The 26,919-nt window shown below is 37.0% G+C and overlaps 1 protein-coding gene across 1 annotated transcript in view; it reads right to left on the bottom strand.

The window, feature by feature from the left end:
• Nucleotides 1–24,356, bottom strand: part of NCOR1 (nuclear receptor corepressor 1) — a 56,833-nt gene extending 32,477 nt beyond the window's left edge. Inside the window, 13 exon segments of the mRNA XM_009882718.1 lie at nt 4,906–5,007; nt 5,812–5,866; nt 6,340–6,518; nt 7,062–7,152; nt 9,158–9,330; nt 10,339–10,405; nt 12,271–12,323; nt 12,782–12,838; nt 15,376–15,489; nt 17,403–17,585; nt 19,342–19,537; nt 21,691–21,827; nt 24,178–24,356. Of these exon segments, the coding sequence (XP_009881020.1) occupies nt 4,906–5,007; nt 5,812–5,866; nt 6,340–6,518; nt 7,062–7,152; nt 9,158–9,330; nt 10,339–10,405; nt 12,271–12,323; nt 12,782–12,838; nt 15,376–15,489; nt 17,403–17,585; nt 19,342–19,537; nt 21,691–21,827; nt 24,178–24,285 (1,515 nt within the window). The 5' untranslated portion in view covers nt 24,286–24,356.
• Between the last annotated feature and the right edge of the window lie 2,563 nt (nt 24,357–26,919).

Below are 26,919 nucleotides of genomic sequence, written 5' to 3'. Positions count from 1 at the left end.
TCTGCCACTAAATAAGTCATGTAACCCAGTCCCCCAAATTCCCAGAACCCTTACATGAAGCAAATGGCAAATGAGTCCATTCTCCTGATGGCCCTCAAAAGCCAGCAACCCACATCAAGCATCTAGAGCGTAATCCATATTGCCTATTCACACTGCGTACTACCTGTAACAAGGTGATCTTCCGAGTGCCACAGAAAAATCCAAACCTTCTGTACGGGGCACCACACAAGAAGAATGCGAAAAGAAAGCCTGAGGCTGCAGGTGAGGGTACAGCGAGCAGGACTCCAGTTAAAGGTGAGGGGAGAGGGAGGAGGAAGAAAGAGCGCTCGTCCTCCTCTCTGAAAATAGGTAAGTTTACCTCAAATGCATGATTACAGTTTAAATTCTGCCTTAAGTATGTTTTCATAAGAAACTATGGAACATAAGAGAAGGTGGGGATTCGGGATATGGACACTGACAGGGCTCGAACGAGTTAAAGAAACCGCCTTCGTCAACCACCTCCATCAAGCCAGTCACCCACGCAGAAGAGCTGCAATACCCAGATGCTCTCCGCTCAAATTTGCTGTGTGCAGAACCATTAGACTCTGCAAGTCAACTTTAAAAAGCAAAATACATTTAATATTTATATAAAGCTACCTTTCAAATAAATACCCAAAGCACACTTGGCAATTCATGGAAAGACAAAGACAGAGATCTACAAGATTGCTGCTCTAGGACTTGATTAACTCAGATTTTACAGGCCACTGAAAAGTTCCTCAAAATAGGCTTTTCTTTTTCACAGAGCCAACCAACCTTCCTGTAAGTGTAGCAGCAGGTGTCACTGTCTCACTAACAAAACTGAGGCTGGAAACAGTCACAAAAAGGACTTGTTTTTGACATTTTAATAATGTGAACTGGAGCAGAAAACCCAAACACTAACCACTATCATCTTGCTGCAAATGATTAGCATTTCAGACGCTGGCATTACTTGGTTATGCGAAAACTTCCTTCAAGCAAGATGTCAGAGACATGTTAAGATAAATTATTTCTATCGTGCTAGATAGATTGGCCTCAAAAGCAAGGAGCTTAAAATTGCATTTTCAGAAGAAAAGAAAAAAAAAATTAAAACAATTAAATCTGTAATTTACGTATAATCTATTTACAAAACAGTTGCTGAAAATCCTCTGCTCTTTTTGCCTGGCTAGCTTAACATCACACTTTGTAAATAACAGGATTCTCTATTTCACAGTGAATTTATTTAACATGCATAATCAATAGGTCAAGTGCAGGTTAAACACAAACCTTAAAACAGTTGGAGCCTCGGTCAGCGACGTACCTGCACATTCATCTGTCGATTAAAACTTTTACTATCCAGGCAAGGGGACGGGCTTTAACTCGGGGTACGATTCAAAAGGACAAAACCCACACCAGCACCGACATCACCCAGCTCTTTAGCAGGGGCTGCCTGACCCGGCAACGTGTTTATTCCAGGAAATTGTGTCATTCTGCCACTTAAGCTGCCTACAGCAGAGTTGCCCATCTCACATCCAACCTTTTAATCTCGCCGGAGTCACCCGAGGTAATCCCCACCGAACTCAGCTTGATTGGCCGTCACCGACATACAGCAAATTTCTGTCTAGTCAGATCACCGGCCTGTTCCACCTGCCGCCATGGCACACGGCTCCGGCCACCGCCGGCCGCTTCTGCTCCCCAGGCAGCCAGAGGCAGAAACACCCCCCTCACCCCCGGCCGCTCTGCTGCCGAATTTCAATGAGAAACTTCACTGGGAGAAAACCTCCTTTCAATGAGTTACTTTACGAATGCTCTATAATCGATGCAAAAGCATCACAGAGCCACGTCTTCTGTCACCGCTATGTCAGAAACTTGCTCTTCATTTGAAAAGTCACATTTGGTTTAAGACGCCCTTGTTTAGTCGCCTCTGTAAGCATTCTGGAGTGGTTTAGGCAGCATTCTACAAATAGGCCTTTCTAGACCTATTTGAGGATAAAAACGTATCAGAATTCAACGAGCCCTACATCTCACAACCTGAACGTGCCTTAATTCAGTGTTCAGCTTCTGTAAAGTAAAAGCCTTCACACTGAAACTGGAGTCAAGTTGTACTCACTACATTCTCTGAAGGATTTCAACATCATTACCACGATTAATATCTTCTCCACCGCAATATTCTATTCGCTTGCCTTCTAATTTTCAAAAATATATGAACTATCAAGAGTTTAAGCTGAAGCACCTGTTATTGGCATAAGCACATCTTGGAGCACATCATAAATCTTACACGACTTGTCTTTGCCCATCAGCAAGGAAGTTTCGGGTTGTTACTCTGAGATGTGAAAAATATCAGCTTCAAATAAAGCTGGGCTGTGGGAGGGAGAGGGGGGCTGAACTGCATTCTGCAACTCTAAGATAAAAATTCTGGCAGGCAAGGCAGTTCACCACTCAAGTTCTTTTTTACGAGCTGTTCTAGATGTTGCTAATTAATCATTAATAAAATTAAAAAATACAAATATGATTTTTGGTACCATGTAATTCCTTCCTACAGTGTTAATAAACACGCTAACTACAATACTGCTGAATTTAAGCTTCCAGAAACAGTAAAACTTCCCATTTAGAATATTTAGATTATGCCCTTGACTTTGCAAGAATACCTCAACATTCTTCAGATCTATAAAGCCTGACGTGTGTCTGCGTCGTTACCACAGAGCACCCATTACCTGGCCAGCAGTTGCCCAAAGGCTAGTGATCTGCTGCAGTACTTCACGTGGATCAAAAACTAGCAACTAGGACCTACGACTCTGCTAACATTCAAAAAGAGCTAGTAATGTGTGTTGAACTAACGACGGCAGCAGCTTCAGTGCTCCAACTCACACACTTAGTTATTCACATATAAATCAGTATTCCGAGGAGCAGTTACAAAGTCAGGCAGAGCACCTTGCGTTTCCTTTTATAGTGAGCTAAATTCACAAATCTATGCCCTTGTACAAGGCTGCAATCAAAATCTTTCTAGTTTATACGCGTTATCCAGGAAAAGCAAATAGTTTATGGATTGAGAAATCCATCCAAATTTTAAATTCTACCAGTTCCAATATTCTGAAGTTTAACAATTTTGAAAGACATTTAAACATACAATTATGATCTTCTGAGTATCTCAACACTTACGGTTACACTGCGTTACAGCTCGAGCCAGTTCTGTCTCCTCAACTCTTAGAAGAGCCGCAGAAGAACAGCACGCGGCAAAGATAGTGCTCAACGTGTGCATACTTCCTATGATCACACCAATCTCATTTTATACTGCAATATGAAACTGAACCACTTAAAATGGCAGCATTACCTGTCTTTAGTGTCCACACTGACTGTCTACATTTCCATCTTCTTTGAATTTGCCATACATCCAAACTTTAATCAAATCTTTCACCACCCCAGGTCACACAACATTGCACTTTCCCTATTAAAAAGCATTATTAGGCTTAGAAAGTCTAACAGAAGCTCTGGCAAAATACAGCAGATTTCCAGTATTTTCTCCCATCGCAGCAGTTCACAATTAGTCAACGTAGAAGCTCTACCTAAATCCTGTGCATAATGAAAATGACCTTATCCCAAGCAATCCATAATTTGTGGGGTACAGACAAGTCTTCTGTGACATGAACTCTCCTCTTAGAACACCAGACTAATTTAAACAGTGTAAGTACAGCAGCACCATAGAAGCACACCACAACGACTGTGTCTAGCGAACAGGACCAACTTATCAACTGAAGCTGTTTGCAGCAATTTTCTTTTATATAAAAAACCCCACATTTGCTGGAACTCTCAGAAAACTCATATTATTAGAAAAGAGGATTCAAATTTCCAGAAATGTAATATTTACTTAATTTGCTGGTTTGCAGTTCAATACAGATTTGCACAGTCACAATACCTCAAAATCTCAACAGTTTTCTTTTTTTTCATCACTGCTGAGATATGACTAAATCCAATAACCCAAAACTCTTCAGATTTTACGGTCTGCAGATTTCTAAAACCCTGAATTTGAGAGGACCCTCCCCCTCCTACCCCCACCAAGCTTCAGTCCCAACACAGCACTGCGTATTTCTTCAGCACATCGTATCCATACCGGTCGCCAGCTGTTAAACTCATTTTAAGGATACAAACTCAAAATACCTGCAGGCTTGGTTGTTACATCTAGTGCTCTGGTCATGTACTTTATTTCATATATGACCTTCCTTCCTAACCTCATCACTCACATATCTTTTATTCTATTTTCAGTACTTCCTGAATACCAGTTTCTTAATATATTTTTTCCCAATATCCACATTAACCCTAGTAGCCTAGCAAACGTATTTATATGCTTTTTGTACATAATATGCTGTTCTTTTCCCCTCCCAAAACTTCCAGAAGAATACTTCCTGAATCAGCAGAATCTTTTATTTGCATGCGCTAGATTGGTCTCTTCTTGCCAGTTCCAGTTTGACTTTGAGCCTGACCACCAAATAAAGATCACTATTAATTTCTGCTTTTTGACAAACATTGACATTATGAAATGATTAGCTATTTTCCACTGCAACTCACATGCTAAACCTAATTTCTGTTGGCTCCAACATCAGTATTAATGTTAACTTCAATGTCTATGGCAGGGTCCTCAAATAAAATGAATTTTCATATAGAAAAAAAAAAGTCACAAATGTGTAAAGGAAGAAGGTATTCCACAGAATTAAAAGCAAACTAACCAAGAACACCCTTGAGGTCAGGATTCCTTAAGTTTAAAAAGGGCAAAAATGCAATAAGTTAAAAATAATTATTTTTCTTTTTTTTTACCCCCTCATGCATATAATATACTTGCTATATCAGACAGTAAGACAGTTGTGAACATGAAACCATAAAATAACAATATTCAAGTGACAAATAAATTTAGAATACCTGGTTTCTTCCTCTGCGTTTACCATAATTCCTTCGCACAAGGGCTTTATAATTTTCATTTTTCTTGGTCAAATAATAATATAATACACAGTCAGGAACATTCTTAAATGAAAAAGCAAAAAAAAAAAATTAGGTTTTACTGCTATAAAGAATATGTTTTTAATATTTAATTCCTCTCAATGCTTAAAGTATTCAGCCCCAGACTAAAATAAAACTATTAGATTTGTTTGCACAGCAGGGAATAGAATTCACACACAAATATAACAATATAACTGTGCACAAAACTGTAGTGTTAAATGCAAGTCCCATGTATTTATAATATCCCTCAGCTACTTCAGTCTGCATGATTTAATCTATACCAGACAATTTGCAAGTTTGAAAGCTTCTATTTATCATAATAGCTGTATGTAGTCAAGATGCTGCTGTAAGTGTTAAGAAATCCTAATTTGCCATTACTTCTTACATCAGTTCTGCAAAATCAGTTCTAAAGACAAAAATTAGTTCTAAAGATGAATTCAGCCAGCAGTAGGATCCCACTGACATGAACGGTGGTGGCAAGATTTCTTAGAGTTCGCACAGTGGCTCAGCAGAGCCCATTCTGTCCTTATCCAAACAGTGAGATAGTTAAAGAAGCTTACCTGCTTCAAAATGAAAATAAGATCAAAACTAAATGAAGTGCAATTTTCTTTTATAGTTGTCACTAGTATCATTTCACTAACTTTTGTTAGATGTTTGCATGCACTGATTGTGTTACTGATCAAGTATGATAAAATCCTGTGAAACCAGTAACTTTTTTTGGACTTACAATTCTTTCCAGGAAGAGAAAATGATGCTGGGATAAATGACTTACATTTGGAAAGTTAGGGATCCCACCCTAGGCTCTACTTATATTAAAAAAGGTCTTACCTTTCGTTCCAGGTAGGAAGCAATTAGACCAAAGTTCTTGGGATGTTGGACAAACCTTTTATAAATCAGAAATTATTTAAGTTTAACAACATAATTCATGATCAAATAAGCAAAGCAGTCTTCCAAACAATCTGTTCCATCAGCAAGCCTTTGATTTACACAACTGAAATTAGCCTAAAATGCCCAGTTTTCAAATTGTGCACATTTAGAACTAAGCACTTAGAATTAGCTATTCACTAATATAATGAGATCATATAGCTACTCTTCTCATGTTCATCTGATCACAGAACTAAAGTATTTTTAAGATAATTCCTTATCTAAGGACTAAATGCACGTGAACCTACTGAGCTGACAAACAAGTAGAAAAGTCTAAAAGATTTACAATGTTTCATTCATCCAACTGAGAACCTTACCAAATACTATTGCACAAAAGCTTCAGCGTTCCCTATTTAACTGATGTTTACTGTGGGGTTAGGTATAACTGTTATTTGCAACACAATAAAAATAAAAGATAAGAAAGCCCATTACTTTTCCTTAAAAATCTCTTTCTCATGGTCGGTCCAGACATTCATGAACTGTCTGTCTTTATAAACTTTCATGGGATCCTCCATCAGACCATTCATATTAATAAACTTCACTCGTCTTTGTTCTGCATCAAACATCATGGGAGGAATGACAGAGAGCTGACGCATTTGCTTTTCATTATTCTACAGGCAAAGAATAAAAGAAAAAGTAAAGAATACAAAAAGTTGCCACTATTGTTTACAGTTACCGAATTACACAACCCTTCAAAGCTCCACCACAGTATACATTCACAGTCAGTTTTAAACTCCTTTTTGTCCACTTCTTAACTCTTCTAGAAGTTGTCACTACCCCAGTGAAAATTTACACAGTCAGCTAAAGGAAATAATGTCGCAAATGATGAAAAACTAAAATGGTGCAGGGTTTTAGAAAGGAAGAGTTTTTACGTTCGTTAGAGCTGTAAAAAGACTAGCTTGTAGCAAGCCTGCAGTGAACACAGGCACGTGAGAAAATTCGAGGACAGATACAATTAGGAAGCATAACTCTTAACAGAAACGTATTTACAAGACCTGTTTCAAGCCAAACTTCACATGGACTCTCTCAAAGCAGCCTAAAAAGGTTTCGCTTATCAAAAAAACAAACCCTCTGAAAGAGACCTTTCACTGTCAGTAAAAGGATATCGACTCATTTGCTGTGCTTCTATAGCAAAGTACAGACAGTAGCCTCACCTCCTGCTCAGAGAGTCCATCGATGATTTCCGAAATCTCATGTTCGCTTCTAGCAATAGTTGCCGAGAGTCCAGCCCCTCTTTGACCAACTCTAGAATTAGGGGAAAACAGAAGTAGTAAGGATAAAGTGGAAAATAGCTGTGTTTTCAGATTTTGTACACAACCCGACAACCTTCAAAATTCTTTAAAATCCTGTTACCAGTCTCCCAAATTAGTTAGTTGGGACTGTTCTTTCTTAAGTCGTGTCAGAGCGCAAACTGCAATTTCAAACAACTGCTCTGTTTTACAGGCTCAGCGAGAAGGGTGTGCTCGAGTCAACGTCAAAAAAGGAGTGCTACCCCCCATTCCACTGCAAGTAGGTGTTTTAGACTCATTAATAGGCTTCCGCCGCGTATGCAAAATGTTCATCAGTGGCACAGAAATCATCACCTTAATTACTACAACTGATACACCATGAAAGATAGCTTTTTAAAAATCTTTTAAAACCACATTAAAATTGCCTTTCATTAAATTGGTCGAGTTACCAATACAGCGCTGAGATTCATTACAACAAAGGAACGTTTTTAAACTTTTGAATTGATGGAGAGCGCTATAATTTGGTAGAATTTTTCAGCTAGTGATCTTTACACTTAAGAACATCATAATAATATATGACAGCATATGCATCAAAAAGCATTTCAGAGATAAAAATCACTGGTAATTAGAGAGAGAAAACATCTTCATTTGCTCAAAGACTTTACTGAACTAATCAATTTGCACAAAATCTGACAAAAACCTTCGTATTTACACAGCAATAGTATTACAAGCACAGCCATAGACAAAAATGCCGTTACATTAGAGAACATAAATAGAACGTAAAGAGACGGCCCCTTCCCATGTAGTTTGCAATTACAAAGGTGTGATATATTCTTAAAGTAAACGCTTCTTATAGGTGGGAGTTCTGTTTCTATTCTAACAATTCACTTTCTTCTCCTCTTTTCCCGATTCCACACAGCCAGATCCTGCAGACTTCATGATATATTGCCAACTATGGGCTTTTCCTATGTTTTATGAAGTAAGGGGATTTGGACAGATAGTTAGAAGAGATAACGAGATGAAAACTTTATGGGGTTCGAACTCTCAAAGGTGTGTTTGAAATCAAACTTCAGATAAACAGATTTGAACACAACTGAATCAAACTTGCCCTAATTCTAATTTAAAGCACTACCAACAGTACTGTAAATAAGGTGAACTCCCAAATGAATTGCACTCGATTCCTTTTACGACTCTTTGTACAGTTTCCACTTAACAAATGCCTGAGATTGAAGTTAAATAATAGCAACTTAATTGTTGTAGCCTGCATATTTCAAAAAGCGAAAATGCCTGGAATAAAATTACATGGCAAGTACAACAAAAGATCACTCAAACTGCTAATTAAAGAAGTCAAATGATTTTTGAGCGTGTAGGCTAATGAATATAGGGATTAGGAAACAAAGGAGTAACAGACACCCAGTGACAGAGAAATACTAAGTACAAATTAGGGTGTAGGCCCAAAACGAACAGACTCACATGAAGCTGATGCTCTGATTATCTTAAGACCAACTCCACACACCTTTCTGTGCATCTGAAGAGCTCAACTCATACTGTCTCACCAAGCACCACAACCTAACTAGCCTTTGCTAATTAGCCCTTTTTCTGTATTTCCTTTGGAAAAAGATGGGGTTTGGTGGCAGATCTAAAAAGGGGGATAGGAAAGGAACGATTTGGACATGGCTAAAGCAGCCCAAGGGGATACCAAATGGCTGAAGCTAGCACCGCTGACAAAGCTGAGGGGGACGGATGGGAAAGGGGCGAGATGCAAGACGGGGGATATACAAGAAGGACAGTCATGAAGATCCTTAGGATTTGACGTGAAACTTGAGCTCAATGCCATGAAAGGCAGTGAAGAAATGAAACATTTTACTTTATACTGTATTATACACTAATATTCTTTTTTGAAGAATGAAGTGACGTACATAAAACTTAACCATTAAGCTGAACTAATTTTGTTATAAATAATTTTAAAACTTAAGTCCTAAAAGGTATTTTATAGGAATATTTCAAATCTATGGTAATACCTTTGGAAACGTTCTTGCTGTTCTCTTTGCTTCCGGATTTCTGGAAATTGTTTTTCATAGTACTCTCTTGTTTTGCTCTCCTTAGCTTTCCTACGTGGATTATTTTCTATCCTGTCAACTTTTTTCTCCCATGCCTCCATCAGTTGATCATAACGTTGACAGATTTTCTGTTCCTGTTAAATTCCAAAAGTAAACTTTGAACTAAACACAAATACACTAAGTGATCAATACACATAACATGGGTGGGCTCCATATTTTTCCTGCTCTAGTGACTTTCCATTTTGAAGATGACATAAAGTCAATTTTCAGCAAAGAGAAGGTGAGAAAGTAGATATAAAAATGTAGATTTTTAATATTACACACTATTTCTTTGCTTTACACATCACAATGGTATTTGGTAACTGTTATTACGACCTTCCAGAAATCTCGCATCTTCTGGTACCAGGCTTTTAATTAATGGAATTGATTGGGTTTTTTTTTATTTTTTATTTATTTTATTTTAAAATTTTAATTAACAGAATGCGGTTGGAGTAATTGCAGTATGTCCTCAGCAATATGCAGAGGGATGCTCCTACATAAATAAAGTAGGACCAGAAGAAGAAAAATACTTCATTACATTTTCATGGTGGAATCTTCCAATCCGATATATAATCTTCTGCAATTCTTAATAATAAAAATGACCTTTCAGCCACCACCCAAAACAGCCTTTTGACTTTGCGTGCCACTCGCTACAGCAGCATGCAAGAGAAAGCATTAAGTCAATTAATACTGGTATCCAACATAACACAAGTTCGATTAAAAACGTTATCTGACTTAAAAAAAGCAGAGATGTGCCCCATTTTCTTTCAGATACTATAGCTCCTGAACAAGAAAAGAAGTTCAGAGAGAGGCCAGGCATGACAGTTAAAGATTTTCACTGGGTCTCTTCAATTCATCTCTTTAGGAAAAGAAAGTGAAAGGAAAAAAGCTTTTTCCTTATTGCACTTTAGATGGATTTCAGTTAAATAATCAAACCACAGTTATAAACCTGCAGTTTACCTTCCAATAAATCAACAGAGTTTTATCCTAAGAGCTTATTTTTCTAATCGATGGGATTTACATGATACATTTGGGAATGCAAGTCAAGGATCCAGACAGAAAACCAACTACAATCTCTTTTTACAAAAACATGGTAATATTACCCGTTGTTTTCTTGCGTGATTTCTTCTTTTAAAGAACAGTATTAGCTTTTTCCTCATCACCTGGTTTCTGGAAAAGAAAATTGGAAAAGAATAAAATGTGAACTATAGAAGAATCAAGCATTTCAAAACTACTCAACAAAGCCCATATGGATTCTAGACTCCAGATCGTTATTATGAAAAATGTTTTTAGGGGTAGAAAAAAAGACCGCAAGTTCTGTTCCTGATGAAACAATCATCTAACTATTACTGTATTTTATGAGAGAGAAGACTCTTGAAGATGGCTGGAATAAGCAACTGAGAGACAAAAGCTTCCAATTTCAAGCTAGGTGCTCTCCTTCACCATAAGAGAGATAATACGCTAAAATGAGTAAATTTAACTTAAGCTATTGTGCTTTGGGAAAAAAAAAATCATTGTAATTCAGTCAGAAAGTTAAGAGTTTTACAACATATTACTCAAAAAATTAAGTCTTTCGGAACTGCTATACAGCTACGTTTGAAGGAGTGCAGCAAAAATTACTTCTTTTTAAGAGAAGTTTTTACAGGACAGCCAGCTGTAGGATTTTTTTCTGTACTTAGAAAATATTATAAAATGTTAGTAAAAGTTATAGCACTTAGTACTATGCACTACACATTTCTTCACATCTGAAATGGACAATTTATTTCTTCTTTTGTAAAAACTGATAGTACAGAAATTGGTTAAGGAATAATAATAAAAAAATCTTACAAAGACAGTAATGTTCTTCAACAAATCTGAACCGGGATAATCATGCCACAGCAGTAAAGTTTGTCTCAAAAACACTAGTATTTGAGTTTCAAAGTGAGACATGAAAGTAAATATTTTCTTCCCAGTTACTGTCCCAGAGAAGCCATGAAAAGGCCTTGGTCTTCATAATTACAATAGAGTGGGATTTCCTCAAAGAGGATTTGTAAGAAATATGCACTTTCACGGCAATTACAATTCAGCAATTATTTTCACCAAAGTCTACTAGCAATACATATTTTGAAGATAAGTTGATTTTTGTTGCAACAGAACGATCACTGTTTTGGTATTTTAACACATTGATACAGAGCAAAATCAATTTTGGTTTGACACAGACACGTAAAAAATAAGATTTTGTTCTACAATATGAATGACCTTCTGTAGAGAAATGAGTTCACCATTATCACTGCGGAACTGAGACATTCAAAGTAATCAGATGCAACTTAACGGACATTTGAATTTGAGTACAAATACACTTAATAAAACAGATTTAAGAATTAATTCACTAAAACTTTATTTCCATTTATAAACAATACTTGCTTCAGTGACTAGCTCATACAAAATTGAGAAAAATGTTCTATATTAAAAAGGAAACAAAAATTAATTTTCCTGAAAATCCACGTTTCTTCCAGAAGACAACCAGTTTACTTCAAATCACTGAATTTGGTTTGCCCTAAATAACAAGTGTAGCATGCAAGAACTCTGCTTGTAGCCCATGACAGAAAATGAGTACATGATTAAGTCAATAAATACATAGATAATAACAAAAACATCAGGACTCCTCCTACCATTTATTGACAGCGTTAACTTTTGAAATACTTCTCTGAACAGTGCATTCAGGAAAAGTTGACTAGGCACATCTCGGTCAAATTGGGTATTTTAGGCTTTGAAAAATACAGGTGCTACCAACTTGAAAAACAGATTTTATGATTTATTTTTATGTTTAAATTATGATGAAAAGTTAGTGTTTCCCCTTGCCTTCAGCACATGTAACTTACTTCTTGCAGCACTGCTCTATTACAAAGAAATTGGAGAGTTACATAGACGGGAAGCATTTAAATATGGTTAAAGGACACACACCCTATTTGAAAATCACAGAAATCAAAAATTTGAGCGAACGTTCGAGTCTAGACCCCTTAAATGGCACAATGACAATATATTAAAGCACTTACGTTTTGATGTTTTCATGGTAGACCTTTGTGTCTGACGGTTGGTTGTAAAGCGGCTACAATTTTGGATTAGAAAGGTATACTTAGTATTTTTCAATGCATGTAATTCTAAAAGTATATGCAATATATTTAACAATATTTTAATATTCTGCCAACATTGCACTCAATCTGAGATGCAACAATCTGAAGTGACTAGAAGATACTCAACACAAAGCCCAGATTTCATTTCTTAAAATTAGATCATTACAACTACCTAAGTATATTGCAGTATTTCATTTTTTTTTTTGTATTTCAAGCTGTTCTCTCAAATAGATTCAAGTCTATTTTAAAAAATTACCCTTATGCAGCAAACCAGTTCATTCAAGTCCCAATTCACCAGTGTATTTAAACACATACTTCTTTTATACATAAACACAGAACTACATCTGTTTACCACAACAGGATTACAGACATGAAAGCAACACAGAAAATGGAACAAAAGAAAAACAAACAAAACAACAAAACCACAACTTACCAGTTCAACTTTTGGACCAAGACCTTCAAAAATCTTGTGAGCTTCTTCTGCTTTTTTCTGCAAACGAGATTTTTTTTGTATAGTGTAAGTAAATCATCTGAAGTTAGTATCAAAAGTGTATCTGAACTCTTTCACTTAAGCTAGCTGCTAAACCCCTGTGTCATCATAGTACATCCTTCTTAACCTACTTTTGCAATGTTGCCTCAGCACATCAAGAAATCTATACCTGAATTGTGCAGTTACTACTCTGACCTCCATGTTTGGAAGCTCACAAGAGTATAAAAGCAGAAACTGACCTCTGCAGTTCAAAAAGAACATGAACTTAATAAATAACACAGCAAATAATTATTAAGGGGAAGAAAGGTGTCCAGTGAAAAAAAAGTATAAATAACTTTGAAAAAGGGATTTAAAAGACTAAAATTCTCCAATTACAAAGTCTGGGAGTGTGAATCAATGTGTACATACACACACAGAGAAGTATGTCAAAGGTCTTCCTTCCCTCACATTAGGCGAAGACCTCAAAACAATTCTGACCGTAAAGGAGGCGGCACTGGACAAGACAATTGGCTTTCACAAATTCATTTCAAGCCTGTACAATCTTCCAGAGCCCTTTGTCAGCGGACAAGGCTATCTGAAATGACCCAACATAGTAGTTTAAATTTGCTTCTTTCCCCCCCAACGGATGAGTGTGCCAGCCTTAAGTCATCTGCAAAGAAAAATATATGAGAAACTAATCTATAGAGCAGTTATTATCAGAAAGTGTTCTGCTAAATTCTAACCTCTTTCCATGTAATTTCAATCTTGAAAAATTCTTCGGAACTCACAGCTGTACAAAATAATTATATATCAAGGAAATACAGTGTTACCCTGGTAGAATGGTTTTTCTGGTCTCAAAACATTTAAAACTGAATTCTAGCCCTATTACTTTAACTAAATTTTAGCCAACACTAGTTGAATATTAAAAGTAATTATCCTAAACTGCATGGTTTGAAGATGAAAGCTGCCAAGTGGACTGTCCTCTTGTACAACTGTAGACAGAAAGACACCAAACAAGTGCTATGTACGCAAATGGCGTAATACATCTTTAATGACCCTTTAAATAAGACAGTGAGTATTGACATGAGGTATTTGTAATAAGCCCCATCAATACTGCCATTCAGCAGTACATGTAATTCCCGATATGAGAACTCAAATCAAGTGCTAAATGCATTCACAAATGCATCATGCTTGGCAATTCCCCTCGGATATAGAATACTATATGAAGAGCTGCACAGACAGAAGCAGCTAATAGACGACTAGGTACTGACACGTGTTATTCCATCTCTGGCAACAGAAAAGTGGGTTTCCCCCTCTACTTGTACGTGCACAACATGGCGAATGCAACAGCAACTTCAAAATTCTGTAGTAAAACCCACCTTTCACCACAGTTAGCAGAGAAAGAGTTGCCCAGCAGCCCACTAAGGTGTCTTCAAATTCACACAGTTTTGCCTACTACCCAAAAAGCAACTGAGCTTGGGGAAGGGGATCGTATGATTTTAATACTTTTTAATTACATTATAGCGTGAAAGAGATTTAAAACAGTAAAACTGGTTTGAAACCAGAAGTAAACATATTGGTCCAAATTAATTACATCAGTATTCACAACATAATAATTGTCCTAATGTACTGTATTAAGTAAACACATCAAATTTCACAGACAACTTGGGGAGGGGGGGAACAGGCTGCATGGAACACTTGGGACAGTTCTAATGTATAAAATCTAGTATTGTGTTGCAGTTTTTTACCATCCCAAATTTTCAAAAATAGTCAACTGTAATAGAAGTTAGCTGTTCCTTTAAACTACAAAATAGAATTGGGAAATTAAACAAACATATACCACTTTTACAAGAGATCATAATACTTTCAAAACCAGCATGTATTCAACGCCCTAATCATAAACTACCAGTGAAAAAAAAGCAGGAAGCACTTTGCTACTGTTGGCAATATTACTGAGCTCCTGTACTTCTATCACCACTTAAGCAACTCAAGCTCACAGTTCACCTATATACTACTTCTTCATATCTGTTCATTTATCCAAATCTTAAATGCCAGAAGTCAGTTTCAAAAGGCGGCATAGGATTTTTACAACATATGCAGTTTTTCCCTTTCAGCTAATTTAAGTGTTGGGTCTACAGCCAAACTTGTCAGTGTTTATGTGAGGAAAAAAGAATTCAAGATAAATTTCCAAAGCATTTTTTTAATATCTCTTTATATATATACATACACACACACACCTCTCTCTATATATATATGCATGTGTGTAGACAGAAATAGGTATGTATATATCTCTCAACAGAGAGGTCTAGGGATGAGACCCATAGATGTGTTTCCCTAGACTGCTTAGAAGATAGAAGGAGGATTTCATGATCCAGAATAAAAATGTCATGCAAGTGTCTTTCATTTAAAGAAGTAAATGAATATTAGAAGAGGGGCAGGCAAATCAGTAAAACAGGAAAAGCAAAAATTGCCCCAAGGAAGTAAATTAAGATATAATGAATTTTAGCACACTGGGTCAGACTTACAGCTACGCTCAGTCAACTAAAAAGCACGCTTACCCGATTTTCATCGTAAATAATTTGGACAATACTGCGGTGTTTCTGTTCCACTGGAGGAGGGGAGACAGGCCTCTCTGGCTCTGGAGGCTTAGCAGCTTCTTCTTCAAGTTGTTGCTAAGAGACGAAAGAAAGAAAATCAGCCATCCGCACCATGTTACCCTTACCAGTAATTAGTCACCAGAGATAAAATATGCATCTGATCAACAGTTAGCACTGCCTGCTATTTCTCCTCTTAACTGACAAGGAATGAATGAAATGGTTTTAATGACAACAGGGAAGATGATGAGACTATTTTTTGTACTACTGGTAAACCAAATTAACTGTTTACAAGACTCACCTGCATTAAATCAGACTTGTTTCAGCTTCAAATTTAAAGCCACCGTCACATTGTAATTTATCCCTATTTAACTTTAAACAAAAATATTAACTTTGGAGAACAGTTACACCAAACCTGCCTTTTCACAAAGGAATTAATCCACAGAGATGCTTTCTACACTGTAGGTATTCAAGTGTCATTATTACTACTCTTTTTTTAAAAAAGTAACAGAAGTCCTTCTAACAATCCACACAAAACATCATCCTAAATGTACTTCAAGGCAGGAATAAACCATTTCACATGTATTGAAGTTCCAAGATTGTTACAATACCAAAGAAGAAAAAAAACCTGTAATATTTTCCAAGCTACCACACTGCTGTCATTTGTTTTCACATCAAAGAAATCTGATTCAGTAACATCTTCATTTTTTAACTGTAAATATCCTTCCTCCATGCCTGTCAAAAACGTACAACAAAGAACGAGGGATCCATCCTGCCTTACAACACCGGCTAGAATGTGCTGTACTGCTTCATAAGAATTCAACATCGAAAATTTTTGCAGAATGCCATAATAAACAGGCTCTATTATTGCAGGCAACAGAAACTTTGTAGTTATTTTTAAAGCCAAATCATCCTACAAACATGCACAAGTGAACCTTCGTAGATGATATGGGTAGTACTCGCTGATTTTGTGGGAAAGTGAACAAACAAAAAGATAAGCATCATTAACACACAGCCAGGTACTTAGTGACATCCTTTTTTGGCTTTCTGCTGAAGGTCATTTTACAGGTCATTAAAATTCAGATGTAATTAAATGCATCCAGACCATAAAAACACACCACTCCAGAGAGCTGTCTATTTGTTCACCTGGACCTAGAAATTAACAAATCCTATAGCATAACTCTCATTTCCTATAGTTCCCATTAAAAAAAAAAAAAAAAAAACCAAACCAAACTTAAAGCTGGCACTACTTCTATTGGGATCTTTGAAAGTCAGAAAAGGAAAAGGAGACAAGGACTTTGTTTTCACCGATGAATAACAGATGCCTGGATTGTAGGGTGGGTTTAGTTGGCCACAAGAGCTACTGGGAAGGCAACGACGACTGCCAGCAAACATCTCCTTTGCTCCCAATGGCTGAAATGCAGTTCTCTGATGCAAAGCATAGCCAGGACAATACTAAAAGTAGTGATATTTCCTCCTTTATTTCTCTGCTCTCTCTGTTTACTCGCACTCCTCCTACTACACTTTCCCCAAGGCTGACCTGAGCTCCAGGTGTTAGGATCTCTTGCCCTTGTGAAAGCAGATGATCCAGGGACTTTTGTACAAGCTCTGGTTTTGGAGACGCATGCAAGGGATTCTCCCCTTGCACAGACTGTGAAAGAAGAAAGATGATAGCCTCCCTTCACCCAGCAGTCATCTTTAAAGCTGAAATTACAGTCAGAGTGCCCTTGTTTCACTAGTCACCTAACAAAAGTTTAAAATATAAAGCCATCTACTGTTGGTCTTCCTATGTGGCTTTCTCCTATGTTCAAAAATGTTTAAAACTACATTATATCTAATCTATTTAAACATTTTAGCAAAACCTTGTATATAACCTTCCCTTATTAACTTGTTCATTTGGTTCACGTAACCAAAATTTCACTAACAACAAATGAAGCTTTTCCACACCTATTTCACTGGCAAATAACAAAAGTAGTGCCTGCTATGCTTACTTGCTTTTTCTTCAGTTTAAGGATTTGCTGTTCAACTTTCGCAATCTCCCGATCTACGCGGTCCATGCTCTGTATCAATTCTTCCTTTGAGAGCTTTGAAGGTGAAGCATTTTGGTCCTCCCCACAAGGCTGACCAGAAATTGGAGAAGATGGTCCCTCATGCTTTCCTCCAATAGCCGGGTCCTGTCATGGGGACAGGATCGGGGGGCAAAGATTGAGAGAAATCAGTCATATTGATAACGGGCAAATGAGTGTTCAGTAACCAAACTAGCACGCATGAATTAAAAAGAATACCCACTTATCTATATCTCTGCTGAGGAGCTAAGTTAAATATTTCAGTTTATTAATGCTCTAAATATTTCAGAATTAACTGACAGCCTATTTATGATACTGCAATTTCAAAGCCCACCTTTAAAAATAACAGCAACACTTCAATATTTACCTTGAAACCAAAATAAGATCAAAATATTTAAAAACATATCTTCATAAATGTAAACAGTATCTTTCACGTTTAAATGAAAGGTTACTTGAGAGCCAATCCTCAATACTCTGCACATATATTGATAAGGATATTCTTGAAGATAACCATGACCAGTCTGATAAAGTACATCTGGAGTTAGTTGTGGTTATAAATGTTAAGTTCTGCTGAACTCAACATGGCTTAAGAGAAATAATGACTTAAGAGAGGACAGGTCACTATTCATTTAGCTTTGATTTGTCTTTTATTTTTTGTCTGTTTCCAAACAACATATTTCAACATACTTTATGTTCTAACATCACTACTGTTGTCCCTTGTCTTTGTTTCTGTCCTCAGACCATCACGCTCTGTGACTACCTAGCCGGCAAATGCTAGCTCAGTTACACATCCCTCATTCAAGCCAATCTGACTGAAAGATGATGTCTCTGAAAGACACTTCTCTGGATAATACTAGGCTGTATTTCTACACCAAAACAGTACATTTCTTTTTATAGTGCCTGGACAAAAATTCAGTTATATGCAAGCACATTAACATTGCATGCCTTAGCTTGGTTTCTCCAACTCCCTTTGATCTTATCTGTGCTATGCAACACAGCAAGTTACTAAGAAATCACATGCTATCATAATTTTACTCTATTTCACTGGCAGTTTATTCACATGACAAAAGGAATGGTAGAGAGAAGGCAAGACAAGTAATCAACTTCTGAAAAGTCTGGTGCCTATTAGCTTTTGAATCCATTTGGTGAAAATTTTCTTTAAATGATTTGAGTTTAGAAACCTGAGTGCTCACCTTCAAAAGTCACACCCACTACGCACCACCTTTTTGGGGTGTGAGTCAGTGTGCTTGTGTGCATGCACAAGAGAAGATATTAAATATTCATTTAAGAGACATTTGTCTGCTCTATACAAATTGCTCAAATCAATACCCAGTATCTACAATAGAAAATATCCACACCAAACTAGATTGCCCTAGATTTACCCAAAATGAGACAGTGACAAGTATAATTAGTGTTATGTAAATAAGCAGATTCATTTCAAACACTTAAAAGGGAGGGGGGCGGAGGGCAGTACTTTGACCATTCAGTACAAACATTCATTACAGAAAAAAAATGGACCTGCATGCATTTGCCAGCAGCTTTCAATTGAAAAGCTGAAATAATTCATGTACTATACTATAATAATTTTGCAACTGAGACTTTAATGACTTAAGAGTGTAGTGGGAACTCAGAACTCCAGTCTCTCTACTGTGTTTCAGGCAGACTTATCTTCTTGTTCTTTTTCCAAAAGAGTAACACTGACTCAAGACCAGGGTTTGTGATAATGTGTACAAATAAATTTCTGGGATATAAAAAAAATGAACTTGAACAAATGAAAAAAAATTATCTAACAGAAAAAAAATTGATTAGCTCACTGCAACATAGGAAATTACACCTTCAGCATCGTAACACAGAATGGTTTTACCTTCTTAATATCTGCAGATCTCAACCCTTCCTGCAGAGGATGTACTAAAGGCAAAACAGTAGCTGCACTGACACGCTGAAAATGGGAATCAGAGACTTGTTCAAGACGTGGTCGCTTAGATTCCAGTGAATCATGATCTGTCTGAGATGGACCTGGATGAAATTGCTGTTCATATCCAGTTCTCCTTTCCTGAGGCCTAATATACAGAAGAGATAAACTATTAAAATATACATTTTCCATACAAGAAATCTATTTGGTGCTCCTCAACCTTTTCAAATATACAGGAGATGCAATTTAGTGAAGCTCCTTCTAAACAATAAGGTAGACAAATACTTGTAAGTACGATCTTCAAAAATAGAACAGTTAAAATCCATTGAAAAAGAGAAAGTTAACTTAAATCTTAAGAGACACTGTTTAAACACATTCTATCATTACAAACCCTTAAAGAAACTTACCACTGTTGCAATGATATTGTTCAAATCAAAGCTCTGATTCAAATTATAAACAAAAAAAAAAAATCCATGAGATAAATATAGTGCTATAGTCCGCTGAACACAGATGGCCACAACAGCTCCACTATTTTATTTTTGCAGTCAGATAATTTTTAAATATACACAGACTGCTTGAAGTGAGCTATGAGTCTATTTGGAACTTGATCTCTACTAAAATGCAACTACATGACAGAAAAAGTCATTGATTCAATCCATGAGTTGTTTAAAAACTCCTCCTTCTCCAAATGCAATAGAACAGCATCACTAACTTCTTGACAGCGCAATGTCCATAAAAGAACCTCATATGCTTCAACTTCTTCCTATAAGTGCCACGGAAGAGATGAGACTAGCTTCCTGTATCTTGTCGGAACTACTGAATAGGTTTTACAAATTTACAATGTGGCGAGGGGAGGAATTTACTTCTGCTATAAACTGAATTTTTGAGAACTCTAAAAGCCACTCTGATTCTCAGCACTAAAAACAGAGCCTTACTGACATTTTGGTCACACAAGATGAAGGCGATATGCAAGCCCCAGATTTCACTATCATCAAGTTATTCCTGAGAATATTCTACCAAGATATTAAGGTAGACCAGTATTTACATAACATTCATCACTGGTATCTGTTCAAAACCAGATACCTCACTTACAGCCAAAACAAACTGCTAGCAGTAATCCAGCATATAAAGTTGCTCCGAGCAGATAAAAGTCCAATAAAAAAAAAGGTTGTTACAAGCAATAACACTTGCTTACGATTGTACATCAGCATACTAATATACTAAAGAATTTAGGTGCGTAAATCCTACAGTAACCTCATGCCTAAACAGAAGCACGTTTTTGCTAACTTACTGCAATCCAGTTCAAATGAACAACCCACTACAGATCAGAATAAGATTTAAATTTGGTTTTCAAAGGACATCCAATATTCTTTATGTATCTAGTCAAATGAATGCTGAATACAGTCTGAAAACTTTATTGAACCTATTAACCTTACAGTAATATTAATGCACATTTGAACATTCATCAGTGTCTACTGTGAAGTAACCTATTTTACTAAGAAGTAAGTGCCAATCTGAAACTAAATGACAACATATGATCCACCGTAGCTGTCCACTATACTTGTCCTCAGCTAACCTACTGGACCCCAGATCAGTTGTATCTATTTACACAGAGGCAGCAATGGTATACGAGACTGACAAAAAGGGTATTTAGAACAAATGACAGGAAGCTGTCAAGTGTCTTGCCAAAAGTAGCATAGGCTCTGATTTAGTCCTCTGTGCCTAGAAGTCCATTTTGTGCCACATTTCAGCGTTCTACAATTCATACAACTCAAAAAACCCAATTAGCTCTGTTGTTTCTTACTTGCCCAGCCACACAGAGACCATCTGTTGAATAAGCAAGCCAAACCTAGGAAATACGACACGTAATATTCACGCTGTAACAATGCTTCCACTTGTTGCTTCTACACGCCGAGATGAAATTATCCAAAGTTACAAACTTTACACACTTTTAGCCCAAACAGCATTTAAAAGTTTGCAATAAGCACTTGGATTCTCAGAAGTTTACTGACAGTGTTGTGAGGAGAGGTGTGGGAAAAGCGAAGCAGACTGTCATTTCCTGTCTGTGAAATAAATATTAGTTAAGCCAAAGGGACGGAGGAATTACACAACAGCTACAACACTCAAATGAAGGAGGCTGACACTGCTACAAAAATGGAGCACCGATTAATAAAGTCAAGTACGTCGGCAAAAAAACGTGAAACACACAAACTTTTCTATTCAAAAGTTAAAACTAACTTTGCAGAAAGCACAGACTCACTGAAGATTCCTGTTCACACACTTCAAAACCGTCATCCTCACCTGTCAGAGCCTGGGTGAAATTCGGAAAGCAAGGAAGGCCTGCGCCGGAGCTGCTGCTGTTGCTGCTGCTGCTGCAAGAGCTGGGTTGCCTGACTGACTTCCAGGTGAGACGAACGATAATCGGGAACGGCAAATTCCTAAATGAAACACACTTCTGATGTTAACAAGAACAAAGGTGTGGAAGACAGGACCAAAAGCGTTTGGTGTCATGGAATGATCGTGTCCAAAGTTATTAAATACAGACCAAGACCAGATCACCAAAGCTTTACTCCAGCTCAAAAAAATAAAGTTTCTAAGTGGCAGTTACGTTTTAAATGAACTTTAAAGAGACTAAATACTTATGCTAAGAATTACACCTAGTTTAACAACTTCGAACAAAACGCAAATGAGTCAGCAGCAGAAGAATATCCTTGAAAAAAACAAACAAACAAACAAAACACAACCTTTAAAATCAATTTTGCACATCCAACTACAAAGTGGTAAACTGAGAATATATTTCAGCAACCCTGAGGCAATTCCTTCTGTTATCACTTCACCGTTTTTATATCAGACACCATTAATTAGGACTAACAGTCAGACAAGATGCATCTTCTGACTGGTACAATTTGTAATTAAGTGAGGAACGAGACAATTTATTTGTATATATGGGTTTTTGACCACTTGCTTTTAAAAATTGTATGCAGCTGGCATTAACCAAAGAGAAGCTCTACAAGATACGCAATAGGTCATTCCCTGTAAGATTTAGTTTTTACAAATTATCTAAAAATAAATACAGAGCGAGCCAAAAAGCTCCAATTCTTGAATTTCCTTTTGCAAACATGTAAGTAGAACAAAACATCTAAAGTGTCTGTAGCAGGAGGAGAATTTCATTAAAATGAGGGAAACTTGAGCTGTTCTAAAGGCAACAGCTAGTCCTCCACAGCCTCCCCTGCCACAGAGAGCGCCGCATGGCAGAGTAAAGGCTTGGCAGAAATGACCAAGTAGGAGATTCTAAAAATCCATTCCCCTAACCCTGGCTAGCAGGTCACGGCTAGCTGGAATCACTAGTACAACTGCTTCAGAAAAAATTCAGCGTGTAACACAAGTTTTTACATTTTGGATTCACTTTCTCCACCTTGCACATAGATTTTTTGTCAAGAACTACGGTCAGTTTATAGAGAATCTAGCCTAATATTCCTCACACAGAAGAAGGAAGGATGACTTCTTCACTTCCTGCGTTCCTGGGCCTAATAGGACATTAATTCCCCATAACACTTTAGTACCCACAAATGCCCCAAGAGCCCAGTCTCTCGAAGGATTTGTTACACCCAGAACACTGCATTCAAGATTAAATGCATACAAACTGTAGACAGGTTATTTGCATATTCTTGGAAAATTATTGCTATCAATGCACACGGACTCAGACACTTAGTTGGACAAATTTAGCATGATGACTAAACATGAGTAAATCAAAGCAAAGCTATGACAAAACTTTATGAACACAACCCCTAGTGAATTTATTCAAACTATGAGAAAACAATCATAAAACCAGGAATTTTACATTAATTCCCAATGATTAACATATAGAATAACCAAATTCACTTTTCTGTCAAAAAACAAGTAAAAAGCAGATACGTATGTAAACTTAAGCAGCAAAAATGCAGTGCTTCCAGAAAAAAAAAAAAAAAAAAAAAAAGAGGGCAAACCAACGCAAACCACCCCACAACTATTTACCTAGGCAACACTGGCAGCAGTTCTCCTCACCACGCAGAACACTTCCTTTGCCACTTTGAGCATTTCTTTTTATTTGACTTTTCAACATTAAAAAAGTAGAGGAAGTAAGAATCAAAAAGACTCAACCTACTGAGGAGACAAGATTCTCAATGTACAGCCTTTAAGAAAAGCAAGTTTCTTAAGTGTTTTCCCAGTTTGAGTAGATTTACAAGTGTTAAATAGGAAATATTGACAAGCTGTAGGCTTTTATTTAGGATACCTCCACAGTTTTAGAGAGTATTTTTTAATACTAGTCTACATAAAAAGAATGAAGGGGGAAAAAAGGAAAAAAAAAAAAACAAACCAGCTAAAAAGCCAAAATTGCGGTCAATGGTAGTCAGGGATTTTAATAGTTTCAGCTACAGCATTGCAGGAAGGCATAATTCAACAGGTAATTATATCCTTTCAAGTTAATACTTCAGAAGGAACCAAGCAGCTACAGAAGGAACCACGGCTACAGATTATACTTCCCACAAGTTACACCATATTCAGACCCTCATTCAAAGACACAATATACTTGAATAAGTAGACTCATCAGCCTTAACGCAAGAGCCAAACTCCACAGGCACAAACATTGTTACACAGATTTCCCCAGTCAGTTTTAACTGGGCTTATTCGTCTGCAACTCCACCATTTTCAAATATGAAGAACTTTTATTACATTGGTTAAAAACAAATAGTCCCATTTGGTGCAACAAACAGTCTTGCTAAATTTGTAACCCGTGTGCCTCCTTACCTGCTGGTGTCGTGTGCTGGGGAAGGTGTACTGGACAGAGTGAGTAGGATAACGACTCTGTTCTGTGCTGAATGCTCCTTGGTTAGGAGGGTAGCCTGAACTTGACATTATCAGAGAAGAAGTCTTCACAAAGCTGTGAGATCAAGACCAGCAAGCAATCATGTTTCTAGGAAACCGCCTAAAGGAAAAAAGATCACTGATAAGCACTGAAGTACCAGATGTACTCACAATACATTACAGCCATAGTCACCTAAGCAAAACAACCATTACCAGTAAAAGCTTTTTCCTGATGTATTTATTTAATAGGTTACTCTAGTCTGAAACATGTTAACGGGTCTTAAATGGGCTGAAAATGAGACATGTCAGCATTGTCTACACAACGATTTGAGGATTATATCGTTGAAATACATCATTTTACTGGTTACCAATTGAATTAGGAGGATTTTAAAATAAAAGTAGGTCACTTAAAATAGATGTTAAAGAGGTTATAGTAGTCTATAGATGGACTCTTTATTTACAGTAAATTTCTTTAGCACAATGTGAAGTTCACTTTCATTTCTTCTACAGAGTTTTTGGATTCTGTGAACTGTTCCTTACTTTCAGATTCAGGTAGTCTTAAGGGCTGCTTTACTCAATGCCACCTACAGTTCATTAAACCACAGCATATCAGTCAAGCCCTAAAATACTGTTACCACGTAACAGCAGCTTGACAAAAGTAGTGAAAAAGGCACTCACAAAGAAAAAAATCCACTATTTCAACTGACAGCATAGTTTATCTCATACAGGATGCCAGAAACTGAATATACTGTGAAGCCTTAAAACAATCCTGCTTAGTTGACATTCAATGACCACTTTGCCTCTATTGTATTCTCCAGCTACAGATTTACACATACTGATCTGGGGAAGATTTTAAATACTGAAAAAATCCAGACAAGTTCATTAACAAGGTCCGAGCATCTATGAAGCTGTGTATAGTTTCAGCTGCTGAAGATCAGAAGACATTGATTAAATGCTGCGCCCATCAGTGCTTTGAGCAGGTTAACTATGGCTCTAACCAAAAGAGTCAGACATACATATTTTTTTTAAACACAAGATATTTCTCTCTGATAGCTCACAAGATGTAATCCTTGGAGCCTATGCATTAAATATAGAATTCTGTCAGACCTGTAGCAAATTCTCAACCCCTGGTCCAGAGCCCAGCAGACATATCCGACCTTCAAATAAAGTAACTGTTGATCCGTGCCTGAATGGCTTCATTTCAAAAGGCATTAATCTGCAGCCTTTCACAAACATCACATGTAAAGTTATACTTCTGAACTGCATTTTCCATTAACAGTCAATAGACAAAATCAGCTCAGGAAAGGATCAGGCACAGCAAGCTATACAAACATATCTTAAACTTTATCTGACATATGTTATCATTCCCGTTCTGCTTCAGATTTTTTCCCCCCACCTCTCCATCAAACAAAGCAAGCTTTACATGTTGGACTATGAGAATAATGACACAAATTTAGATTTACCTCTTAAACCTGACTTACAGATATGAAAAATTAAAAAAAAAACCCTGCAGTTTCTCTTTCAAAGCAATACTACAGATCACTAATTGTGTGATTTATCCAGTACTGATTTATCCATTATAGTACCTGTAACTCATATCCCGGTGACAAGTTTTAACAAAGAATTTTTCACCATTAACATTATTATACTTCATCATTCATAGTGCATTCATTAGAGTAAATCTTTACCAACTATGTGATGGTCTAATAGATCTGAGTCATATGCTTTCCATTTAATCAAGAAATGATGTCAGAAAGCAAGCAGTTTTAGCTAACATACACTGTACTGGTTAGCTGCAAGCTATAGTATTGAACACTCAAATGTATTCCTAAATCCAAGCTACAGCAAAAAAACTTCTTCTCTCTCAACTTCCATGCAAGTCCATGTAAAACTATGGCATATAGCTAATTGTCAGCTTAATCAAATTTTACTAAAGTGATAACAATTCCATCACAGACTGGTGAACATTTATCATTACATGAACAACTGGTTCCACGGATGCTCAAACACTTTAAGGTTACAAAAGTACAAATCTTTAGCTTGATGAATTGCTGATGCTCTAACTTAGGCTCCCTCACGAGCTTTGTATCTTCATATGCAGTCTTCAGAAATATGTGGAAGATGACTAACTGCATTTTATATACAGGTATGTCTGCTACACCTTAAAAACTTTAGTGAGGAACAAAGGCAGCAATACTGGATCTGATCAAAGCTCCTTTAGCCCAGTATGCTGTGACTGACAATGGCCAGCAGCAGGCATTTAGGGAACCCATACCAGTACTTTCCCAACAAACTCTCCAGCCTACTAGTGGCTCCCCGAGACACTCTCTGTGGCTCAGGGATTCCTTGAGTCAGAGCCTTTCTGTTTAAGATTTCTTAATGGCTTTCTCTTCCATTGCTTTGTCCAGCTCTTTTCTTATCTAGTATAAACTCCCACCATTCACAACTGCGTGTTGCAAGGACTTCTACACATTCATGGCATTTCACATGAGAAACCACCAGCTTTCGTTCACTCCAGACCTGCTACCTTTCTTTAATATCTCTAATTTTGGCATCAGAACAGACCAAACATCTACTTCCTATTCGTTTTTTCGCCCCCATTGCACACGTGATTCTGTAGACCTCTATCATATCCCTTCAGCCACATCTTTTCCATGCTGAAGAACCCCAGTCTTCTTGCCTGTT

The sequence above is a fragment of the Charadrius vociferus genome, unplaced genomic scaffold, assembly GCF_000708025.1.
Source record: "Charadrius vociferus isolate BGI_N301 unplaced genomic scaffold, ASM70802v2 scaffold793, whole genome shotgun sequence".
NCBI classification, from domain to species: Eukaryota; Metazoa; Chordata; class Aves; order Charadriiformes; family Charadriidae; genus Charadrius; species Charadrius vociferus.
This window is presented reverse-complemented; position numbering and strand designations above follow the sequence as displayed.